Source organism: Canis aureus, chromosome 26 (genome assembly GCF_053574225.1).
Source record: "Canis aureus isolate CA01 chromosome 26, VMU_Caureus_v.1.0, whole genome shotgun sequence".
In the NCBI taxonomy this organism is placed as follows: domain Eukaryota; kingdom Metazoa; phylum Chordata; class Mammalia; order Carnivora; family Canidae; genus Canis; species Canis aureus.
In genome coordinates this window covers 47,288,647-47,299,463 of record NC_135636.1, presented here as the reverse complement: position 1 = coordinate 47,299,463, position 10,817 = coordinate 47,288,647, and the positions used below count along the sequence as shown (strand labels likewise).

General features: G+C 54.2%; 1 protein-coding gene across 2 annotated transcripts; it reads right to left on the bottom strand.

Moving 5' to 3' along the window:
- Nucleotides 1-320: 320 nt before the first annotated feature.
- Nucleotides 321-10,178, bottom strand: TFAP2C (transcription factor AP-2 gamma). Of its 2 annotated transcripts, none has more exons than XM_077873656.1 (7): nt 9,890-10,178; nt 7,748-8,233; nt 7,581-7,632; nt 6,136-6,352; nt 5,439-5,557; nt 2,978-3,122; nt 321-1,895 (listed from the first exon to the last, which is right to left on the bottom strand). In XM_077873656.1, the coding sequence occupies exons 1-7, from the start codon at nt 9,935-9,937 to the stop codon at nt 1,610-1,612; spliced, it is 1,353 nt and encodes a 450-aa protein (XP_077729782.1). In that variant the 5' UTR covers nt 9,938-10,178; the 3' UTR covers nt 321-1,609. The 2 variants fall into 2 exon arrangements, with proteins under 2 accessions (XP_077729782.1, XP_077729783.1); XM_077873657.1 differs by lacking the exon at nt 9,890-10,178 and adding an exon at nt 8,468-8,852.
- Nucleotides 10,179-10,817: the final 639 nt, after the last annotated feature.

Below are 10,817 nucleotides of genomic sequence, written 5' to 3'. Positions count from 1 at the left end.
GTAAAGCTTTACGCAAGAGAGGTTACTCCCAAACCATGGACCCTCTCTCTTAGAAGAACCGGTCCTGACAGCCCCAGCGGCCAGAGTTGGGGGGACTGCAAGAAGCTGAGGGTCCCCCCGGGAGTGCAAGGCCCAGTGCAGGGGAGCGGTCTCACAAGGGACAAAATGAAACTTCTGGCTTCCCCCTGGCACCCACCTTGCCCGCTCAGTCCCACGATCTAAGCTGAAGCCAAACCTTAATTTAGTTCTCCCCACTATCCCACCGTCCTAAGGACTTTAAAAAAAAAAAAAAAACCAAGTTGTAACCCGACTTTCGCAGCTTCTATGAAGAATACTTTTTTATTATACAGGCATCGTAGACACAATTACTCGGGGACCATTTACAGCCATTTCCAAGCCTCCATTTCACCCCCACACAGGTACAGCACACGCCACCCCACCCCCGTCTGCCGGTCCTGCATGATGGGGGGACGTGACACAACATTACTGCTTCATGACCAGAGGTTTGTCATTTAAATAGTCATCGGCGGCGTTAAGAACCAACTCAGGATCCTCTTAATTTTGTCATACCCTGTGTACAGAGGAATAAAACCTAAAGAAGTGTTTCAGATTACCCCATCACCTTTAAAAGTCAATATTAAAATTGAATCCCATTTGTCAAAAAAGTCATAAGAAGTGCACCCATATTTACAGACCCCATTAAATTATGCATAAATAAAACCTGTACACTCGACGCACTGTTTCTCAACACACAGAGCCTCCTACGGGATGGGCAGCAAAAACAAAAGAACAACGAACAAAAAAAAAAACCCTTTATGCCTCCCCTTTTCAAGTTTACTCGAAATACCAAGATGTGAAATAAATTATGCAAATAAAGCTTCAGTACCTTAAAGGAACAGGACATTTCAGTCTCTCCATCCATGAGTTAACTCTCAATTAAAAAAAAAAAAGAGAGAGAAAACACGAAATCCTCAGCAGGCTTCATTTCTACAAGTTTCGTAAAACTCAAAAGCCCCCTTTCAACAAGGGGTTTAAAAGCGTGTCAAATACCTCCTATTAAACTAGTTGCTAAGTGGAGAGAATCTTTGCTTCCTACCATCTCTGTAGGATTTGGTGTCTGAAGAAGCCAGATAAATATTTTTAGATAAATATTTAGTGGAGACAAAAAGCCAGCCATCACCTTAACACTGCAAAGTTACTGTTGATCTGAATCGCATCAATGTGACATTTCAACAGCTACGTGTGTGGGTTTTCTCGTGAGCCCAGGGAATTTATTTAAAAGGTTCTAAAACTTGTAGCACCACTTTCAGAGAAAAGAATGGGGTTCAAAAGAATAAAATAAGCTTAATGAATAAAGAACCAGTACTTGTCACCTTCCGATAACTTGTCCAGACTTAAGGAGACACACACACTTCAGCGCTAGAGAAGTAACACTAAGGAATCCAGGAGGGCACGTAAAAGATCCAGAAACGGGTGGAGGCCTTTTTAATGGGAAGGCGGGTAACAAACTGTCCCCCGGCAAAAGGGGTTCCCAGTCTGTCCGGGTGGAGAATGACTGTGGAGTCCATTTCCTTCGACACTCTTCAGCCCTCGGCCTCACGCCCGTACTTCATTTTCTGTGCTTCTCCATTTTCTCCAGGGTTTTGCTGGAATCAGCTGGACTCTGGTCTCCAGGATTCATATAGGATTTGTCTATGACTATCAGGGCTTCTTTTATGTAGTTCTGCACAGCAGACACAGCGGCACAGATGGCCTGGCTGCCAAACCCGTGGGTAATCAGGCTGAAATGAGACAAGCAGTTCTGTATGTTCGTCTCCAAGACCGGGGTGGGCCGGTTGTTCCCGTTGGGGGTTCGGTCTTGATTGAGAAGGTCTGTGAATTCTTTACACACCTGCCTGTGAGGACAGTCAACACACATATCTGTGAGCTCAGTCTAGCTCTTGACAGGTAAAGAGGACAAAGCCAAATCACCCCGAGGCTGCCACCCAGGAGGCAATCAGAACCCCAGGCCTGCACACGCCAAAGCAACTGCTGCACTTAGCACCTATTATGTGCTAGGCCCTGAGCTAAACTCTTTGCAAGCACTATCTTCTTTAATCCTCAGAGCAATTAGAAAAGATAACAGGATTAACCCCAAAGGGCCAAGGTCACCAGGACTAGTGCTAGAGGTGGGTCCAGGCGGTTACAATGCACAGCCATTTATTTTGGGGACAGCCTGGGGACCCAGACACCAATTTCTTCAAGAACCCTGAGAAGCCCCAGCTCCCTGAAAGTCACTGTTTCTACCAGCCAGTTCACTCTGCATCCTTTTGCTACTTTTCCTAACTGGACTACCTCTGCCTCGTTGACCATAATTTTAAAACCAATTTACTGAGAAATCCTGCAGCTGCATTAAGTCCGGTTGGAGACAGTTTGCCCACAAATCCAACCGGATCGTTACATTTAAAAAAACAACAATAAGAAGGTCTTGTTATTAGGAGGCAGAAGGTACCCAATCTTGACTGGATGTGACAAAACAAAATTGTTCTCAACACATTCCTGTAAGATCAGGAAACACGGTGACTGAAAGGGTAGTTTAACTATTTTTAGCCAAATAACTGAGCAGCTCCAAAAACACTCATTACTGAGCAATATATTCAAAGAAAGCCCCCCTTGCCAGTTCCTTTAGCTGAACACCTTTGCTTACTGAGCATTTCTTTCTTGAGAAGCAGGGGCTGTACAGGGCATCCCCCACCTCCACCATCAAGTTCAAGATCAGAGCACCCAGCCATCAAAGTCAAGTCTGGGGGCAGCCTGGGTGGCTCAGCGGTTTAGCGCCGCCTTCGGCCCAGGGTGTGATCCTGGGGACCCGGGTTCGAGTCCCGCTTTGGGCTCCCTGTATGGAGCCTGCTTCTCCCTCTCTTCCTCTTTCTGTGTCTCTCATAAATAAATAAATAAAATTAAAAAAAAAAAAAAAAAGCCAAGTCTGGATACTCACTGTGCAGCCAACAGCATGTTCTTCCTAGAGGTCATCTCATTCCGCCCTCCAAGATGAGGTCTCGTGAGATATTCAGCCACTGGTTTACTAGGAAATTCTGCTTCACAGACATATGCAAAATCCCGAGCCAAATGAACAGCTTCACCTAGGATAATCAGCAGTGGCAGCAGGTTTAGAGGAGGTCTGTGGCCACCCCACCCCGGTAAACCTCTCTTTCCTCCTTTTCTAACCCGGATGGTCCACTAGTGACTTGGCATTTTAAAATGAAATCACATACAGGACATGTGGGTGGCTCAGTAGGTTAGGAGCCTGCCTTCAAGCTCAGCTCATGATCTCGGAGGCCCGCCCAGAATGAGATCAAACCCACATCCGGCTCCCCGCTCAGCAAGGGGTCTGCTTCTCCCTCTCTCTGGCCCTGCTCCCTGGCTCCTTCTCTCAAATAAAATCTTTTTAAAAAGTAAATAAATAAAATGAAATCACACACAGGAAAAACAATCCAGTGGGCAAATAAAACTAACTTCCCAGGTATTTCAGTGGTTTTGGTCCTATGGGACAAGGCACAGAGGAAAACACCCAGTGTGTTTGGGGGGATGGGGGGAGACCAAAAATTTTCAGTGCCCTGGAATAATGCTAACCAGCCTTGGACCCTCAAAATTAGATCCTTGAGACACACTCATGCTTCTTCTCAATAACACAAGCTATCATTGTGGAGAAGTAGGGAAAATTTTAAAGTCGAGCACACTGGACAAAAGCCACATGGTCACTTCTTTAAGAAACTGTGACGGGGCACCTGGGTACCTCAGTGGTTGAGCGTCTGCCTTTGGCTCAGGTTGTGATCCGGGGGTCCTGGGATTGAGTCCCACATCGGGCTCTCTGCCCCACCCCTCCCAGCAGGAAGCCTGTTTCTCCCTCTGCCTATGTCTCTGCCACTCTCTCTCTGTCTCATTAAAAAATAAATAAAAAATTTTTTGAAAGACGTGACAAAGTCTTTGATGGAGAACCTTCTTTTTAAAACTAGAGTGCCCCGTTGCTGAAGTAGGCAAGTCCCTGCGAGGTTTCTTTTCACAAAGAAAGGCAGGGCTGCGTTTCCACTAGAAATGTTCGAGTACAACTCCCAAATCTGGACTACCCACCCTCTTTTGTCCAAATCACTGGGGGATGGATCACAGAGGGAGAGAAAAACCAACGGGACTCATCCCCGCCCGAGATGCCCGGTCCTGGCTCCACGGTGCCAAGGCTGGCAGGAGCTTTCCAGAAACCCAGATAGTGGCACCCCCGCCCCCCCCACCTCCCCTCCACTTGCCTCCCAGCCTTACAACTAAATCAGAATCTGAGAACCATTGTTCTGACACACACTTTCTTATTCAAGCACCTCAAGCCCCGGCCAGAAAGAAAGAAAACCTCGAGGAGCCACATTTATGCGCCACGCACGCAGAACCCACCATTCTCCATGCGGGGCAGCTGTGCTCCAACAGGCAGCTAACAGGCAGCTCCTTTCTCCTCGCCCTGACCCCCAAAGACACTCGTAAAAAGGTAGAGGAGGACTTTGCCAAGTCTCTTTCAGCACGCAGGAGCACCATTAGACCGGGGACAGAAAGTGTTCAAAAGATGGCCTGGCCACCAGGCGACCACCCCCCATTGGCTCCCCTGGGGGCCCGAAGAGAGCCCAGCGCCCCGCTGATTGGGCGAGGGGCTGCTCCAGGCTTCAGGGTAAGCCTCTCCGTGTCCCACTCCCATTTCCCCGGGCCCAGCAACAATGAACTGGTTTTTGAAAAAAAAAATTATTTCACTTTTCCCTGACACCCCCCTCCCCGCCCCCACTTATTTTTAAAGGCTGTAATTGCATTCTTGGCTCCCTTCCAGATTGGGGGTACAGGCCCATTCAGTAAACCAAAATGTTACATCCTACTATTTTAGGACGGGGGAGAGGGGCCCCACTAATTTTTTTTTCCTCCATGCGGGAAATGAACAAAGGGCTTGTGAATTGGCTTCTTCCCACCGTCCACAAGGGCTTTTCTCTTTACTGACCACAATCCTGATAGATCCCCCGGCGACCCAAGCTAGAAATGGTGCCTCTTCCCACCAAAGCAGAACCAGTTTTTTTAAAGGTGTAGGAGCTGATCCATGCATCTTTCAAAAATCCGTTTACTTCGAGGAAACGTCCCAACACCCTAACAGTAGGGGTTCTTAGGTTAGGGAAACCAGTTTCTTTTTTAACAATGATTTTTCTGGAGAACCCAGAACAGGATACTTAAGCAGTCGGATGTTTAAATGTTAACTCATTTGATAAAATTACTGTGATTCATGACAATGAGCTCAGGACAACTCAACCTCACGTCTATTTGTGACAGAGCCAGAGCCATTTTCTTTTAAGCTTTTCTTCGGGGAAAGCAGTAACGACACAAACGACATGGCACAAACAAATAAAAACACCATAAAACAAAAGCAAAACTCCACTGACCTTCTACTAAGGACGTCAGGAGGGTGACATGAGCAGCTTTCCGCCTCCCGGCTGGGAGATTCAACCCAATTTTGTCCAACTTCTCCCGCAAGGACCGGCCTCCATTTTTAGATTTGGCTCTGAGCAAAAGAAAGTGAACTTTAGCTCTTCTCAAGAAAGCACCCTCTTAAAATCCTACAGTCCTAAAGTACTGCTATCAAATCTACATGATGTGGATCATAATCAAGTGATACAGGGAGTCCTGTGATTAATGCCTGGAAAGTTCAGAAATCTTAACATCACCAACACCTTTCTCCCCACCCCACCCCACCCCACCCCCCCGTCATATAACATTGCAAATTGTTCTGGGGCAGATATATTTTCACTTAAAAAAAAAAAAAAACTGTAGCTAATAGCCCCTCCCCAAAAAAACTCCCTCAGGGAACAAAACCCAAGGAGCTCCTCTACCCCTAATAGGGATGCCACCACCCTACACACAACCAAATTCTAAGCAAATGATAATTTGTGAGCGCTGTTTTAGCACTTCCTTCTACATCTGGCACTTTCTAAAACAGAAGGAATGTACTAAAACTCTAAGCCGATTAGAATTCAGTGTTAAGTATAAAAGTTACATAAATGTTAAAAATACCTCCAGGGGTTTTTATGTTATTCACCTTCCACCACCCAACCACCGTGGCCGGAGTGTGTCCCCATGTACCTTCTGAGAACACCTCCCAGTAATGAGGCATTTAAGCACTCAGGCGGGGACAATCGCCTCTGGACCTCAGCGACTGTCACTTTGTATTTAGACGTAGAGCTGAGGAGGGACAATCTTCCAGGGACGGAGCAGAAGACCTCGCTGGGATTCATCACAGCCCCCACCAGTTCCTTCTGACAAGGGAGACTCAGGGGGTTCTTGGTCATTGAAATAGGACCTGCGAATGAAGAGCAAAAGTGGCAATCACAGAGAGCTGCGTTTAGGAAAAAGGGATCTTTCCAAACCACTCACCGAAGCCCCAAGAGCTCTGTAAGCAAAGAACGCTGCATGTTGGGCTATGTAAATTGCAAGCAGATTTTTTTTAAGTCATATTCTTCAAAGATAATCGAATCTGAAATTCACAAGTTAACACCTTGCAGAGCTAATTAGTCACGACCCCAAGCATGGAGGGTTTTCATTTTCGAGCCACTGTTAAAATCTGTTTAATTAGAACATTTGTTTTCGAAAGACTGCTTCAATCCTAAATAAATGGGCTTTTTTTTTTTTTCTTCCTCACTCAACAACGGAACAACCAAAATCACGGGACACATTCAGATCCTTTGCCGAAACCTTTCAGTGCAACTGATCACGGTAAATTACAAAATACAAACGAACCTGTTCTGTTACAAGCTTCCTGGGAAATCCAGTTTACTTTCTGAGTTTTTCTTCAAAATCCATTTCCCAATTGATTTCAAGCAGTTTAGTTTCCTAGTGGCGGACGACCCACCCTAACTACCTTTTATCTAAAACTACTTGATTTCCAGAACAGCTCCACCGGTAATCCGGTCAGTTGCAACTTAATTTCATCAGACACTCACCAAGTGATCCCATTTTCTAATCCCCTCCCCCACTACCCTGCATAAACCCGACCTCTGGCAGATTATCCCACCCTGATCCTTTCTCCGCTGTATTATTATTTGGTAGGCCGGAACAGTTTCAAAACCTTTTCCAGCATGTCAGAATTAAGGATCTTCACCATATGCATATTTGAAACGGGAAACAGAATCACATCCGTTCATTCAACAACTGTCACCCAATCGACCACCCAACTAAGGCAAGGGTGTGTTTTTTTCTTCCCCAAAATTAAATCACCGCGTTCTCACTCTGGAAGACTAACACTGTAAACACCATCCAAGTCAAAGGATCATATTCCCGGAGAGAATTATCTGGAGTAACAAATCCCAATTAATCTCTTGTGACAGTTCTTAAAGAGTTTTTTTTTTACCATCATCCTTTCTCATTTAGTTCAGAAAAAAAGATCTCTTCCTACTCCCCAAAACCTACCTTTCTCCAGCCGGGGTCAGTCACTTCCCCACCACCAATGTCCCAAGCCAGCCGCCACATGCCCTCACTTCACCGGGTTATGTGAGGCCCGGGGAGGAGAAAAGTTTGCTCTCACTACGTACCTTTGCGAATAACAGTCTGGTCGTGCAGGAGCAAGTGCTGGTCGTCAACATTCTAGGGAAGAAAAGACAAAGTCTCCCTTGAGTTCGGGGAGCCTGGGCGAGGGGTAGGAGAAGCTAGGGGGCGACCAGGTCCGGGCAGGAGGGGCAAGAGCCCAGGCGCCGCTCACCTGCACCTCCTCCATCTGGTGAGCCATGTCGTGGAGTCCCAGGTTCTCGGCCAGGCCCGCGGCATCCAGGGCGTGCGCGTGGGGCAACAGCAGGTCGGAGCGGCGGTAGGCATCCCTGCGGGCACTCATGGCACCACCCTCCAGCCCGGAGAGGTGGGGGAGCAGGCCGGCGGGGCGCCCGTGGTGCGAGGGCAGGCCAGCCCCCTCCTGGCCCTGGCGGCCCGGCCAGGCCTGCTGCTGGCTGCCGGTGGGCGCCGGCTGGTGCAGGGGGTTGATGGCAGCGGCGTAAGCTTCGCCCAGGTGCGAGTAGGGGTCGGCCGACTGCGAGTAGGCCAGCTGCTGGTAGGGCGGTGGAAAGTAGGGCGGGGGCTGGTATTCGGCGACTCCAGTATGGGAGAGGGGTGGCGCGGGGCTGTAGAGGTGCTGCCCGGCGGAGGAGAGGTGGGGGAGGCGCGGGTTCCCATTGCTGCTCGCGTCGTGGCGATCCTGGGAGAGAGAGGCAGAGACCCCCGCTAGTACGAAACCCCGCTACAGCGAAGTGGCCGCAGGGGCTGCGCTGGGCCGTGCGCCCCCGGGGGTGAGGGGACGACCCACCGCACCGGCCGGGACCCAGCCCGCGGGGCCTGCCCTCCGGCCGCAGGGCTCCCGGGGACAAAGCGCCCCGGGGGGGTTCGCTGCAAACCGCGAGTCAACGGAGGAAGCAAAGAGACTTCGAAGAACCTGGGGGAACGCGTCCTCCACGGCCGGCGGCGAAGGCCGGGGCCCTGCGATGCCCGAGGCGGCCCGAAGCGCCAAGTCCGAACCCCAGGCCTTGGGCCAGGCCGAGCCCAGGTCCGGGGCGGGCGAGGAGATCGGCAGGCGGTGACCTCGGGGCGGAGGCCGCTCGCTCACCAGCCCGCACATGGTGGCGCCAGACGAAAGGCCGCGGCGCCGCCGCAAGCGCGGATAAAGCGCACAAAGCGGGAAGTGCGCATCTTCCACGCCCCAGGGACCCTCCCCTTCCACGCCCTCAGGACAAAGACCTCCGGGCGAGCGACGCTCCCCAGCAGGCCCGCCGCCCGGCGCCGCCCGAGCAACGTGGGAAGAAGGCGCGCGCCGCGGCCTGGGCCGCCCTCCCTGCTGGCTGCGTCCCGACCCGGAGAGACCGCGAGGGAGGCCGCCCTGCCCGGCCGCGGCCCGCGCGCGTCCCCGCCAGTCGGGGTCCCGGGGTGGGGGTGGGGGCGGGGATGGAGGACCCCGACTACCGGGCAGCCTTGCCTGCGCGCGTCCCGAGCCCCAAGGCCTGTCCGACTTAATTCTTAAAAGACCGGTCTCCCCGGGTTCCAGGGGGTCACAAGGGTAGCAGGGAACCGGGAGCCACATGGCACCGTCGCCCCCTAGCGGAAGTGCCCGCCCGGCCGGCCGGCAGGGCAGCCCCCGGAGCTCCCGCGCCCCCCGGCCCCGGCCCCGGCCCCGGCCCCGGCCCCGCTCCGCCCGCGCCCCGGCGCACGCCTCCCGCCGCCCGCGTCTTCCTCTTCCCGCTCGCCGCCTCCCTCCCTCCCACTCCGAAACTCTAGCTCAACCTGTCCGACTGGCTGGAGCACTCCGGGCGCTTGCGGCCCCGTCTGGCCTCGGGGGGCCCCCCCGCCGGCGCTCCCCAGCCCCCACTTCTCCTAAAAGCCAAACTTCGGGGGTTTTTTTCTTTCTTTTTTTTTTTTCTGGCTTCCCCTAGGACTTAGCGGGGCAGGTGACAAGCCCGCCTCGGAGGACACCGCAAAGGTGTCGCCGGCAGGTCGCCGCGTCCGACCCCTTTGGACGGAGACATCGTGCGTAAAAGCCACGTCTGAGGCTTGCAGACGGGGCGCCCTTCCGAGAACAGGGGAAGGAGCTGCTTTGCTTCGCGAGGAACCGACCGGTAAGCCTGGCGGGTGCATCTGCCGGCCTCTTCCAGGCCCTGCTCCCGAGGGTGGAGGGTCAGGGGAAGGCCGGATTCAGGAAGGGGCCCCGAGGAGCCGGGGGGCGTCCGGAGCGGGGGACCCCGTCCCCTCGCGGGGCGCAGGCGGGAGCCCGCAGGCGGCCCCCGCGCCTCCGTCCGGACCCGGGGCCCCCGCCTCCCGGGCTGCCCTCGGGCGGGGCCAGGCTGCGCCCCTGCGCCCAGCTCACCTCGCAGTCCTCTTCATACTTGACATTATCGGTTATTTTCCACAACATGGCGTCCGGCGTCCCCCAAAACAGCCGCCAGTTAAATCCAGGCTCCCCCCACCCCCCGAGCGGTAAATCCAAAATGGGGGTCACGGTGGCCAGGCGCCTGCCGCCGCCCCCGCCACGCGAGGGCCTCGCTGTCGCGGTCACCGGACGCGCATCGGCGGCTCTGCGAGCGGAGATGCTGGCGCCGCGCGTGGACCAGCCGCTGCCGGGGACCCGGGGAGCCGCGCCCGCACTGTGCGTCCCGGCAATAGCCGGGGGACCCGGGCGCCTTAATGAGAAGGAAATTATCATAACTCCTCCCCGGGGGCCGGCACCGAGGCCCGGGCGCCGGGCGGGGCGGCCCCCAGCCAGTCCCAGCCTAGCTCCGCCCTGCACCTCGGCGGGGCGCCGCGCGCACCACGGCGCTGCGGGGGGCGAGGAGCGGAGCGCGTGGGCGGCCCGCGGCTGACAGCCGGCACCCGAGGTCGGGGTGCCCCGGCGCGCCCGCGTCACCCAGCCCCGACACACACCCCCCCGAGGCCGCCGGGGCTGGGGCCGGGGCTCCAAATCCCTAAGAGCCCCCCGCGCGCCCCGCCCCCGCTTTTTCCGAGCGCGCCTTCCCCCATCCTCCGAAAGACGTGGTCACCTGGACCTAAGAGACCCCGCGTTCGGGTAGCTCAACGGCGGGGGCCTCCGCATCTCCTAAAATGCCCCCATCCCACCCACTCACGGAGACTTCAGCTTTGAAGGCTGGGATCCCGCGGCGCGAGCCCCAATCCCTCCGCAGACGCCTCCCCTCCCCGGCCTCGCCCGGGTCGGAGCGCCGGCCCATTCCTCCGAGGGGCTGGCGGGGGGAAGGCCTCCTGGGGAGGCGGCCCCCCGCGCGCCGCGCAGCGGCCGGGCC

Excerpts from the sequence above, each read along its gene's own strand:
- TFAP2C (XM_077873657.1), bottom strand. The coding sequence starts at position 8,650 with ATGTGCGGGCTGGTGAGCGAGCGGCCTCCGCCCCGAGGTCACCGCCTG. Across the intron at positions 8,234-8,467 it reads TGGAGGACGCGTTCCCCCAG|GATCGCCACGACGCGAGCAG; the intron begins GTTCTTCGAAGT and ends TCTCTCTCCCAG. Across the intron at positions 6,353-7,580 it reads CCAGACTGTTATTCGCAAAG|GTCCTATTTCAATGACCAAG; the intron begins GTACGTAGTGAG and ends CTTCATTCGCAG.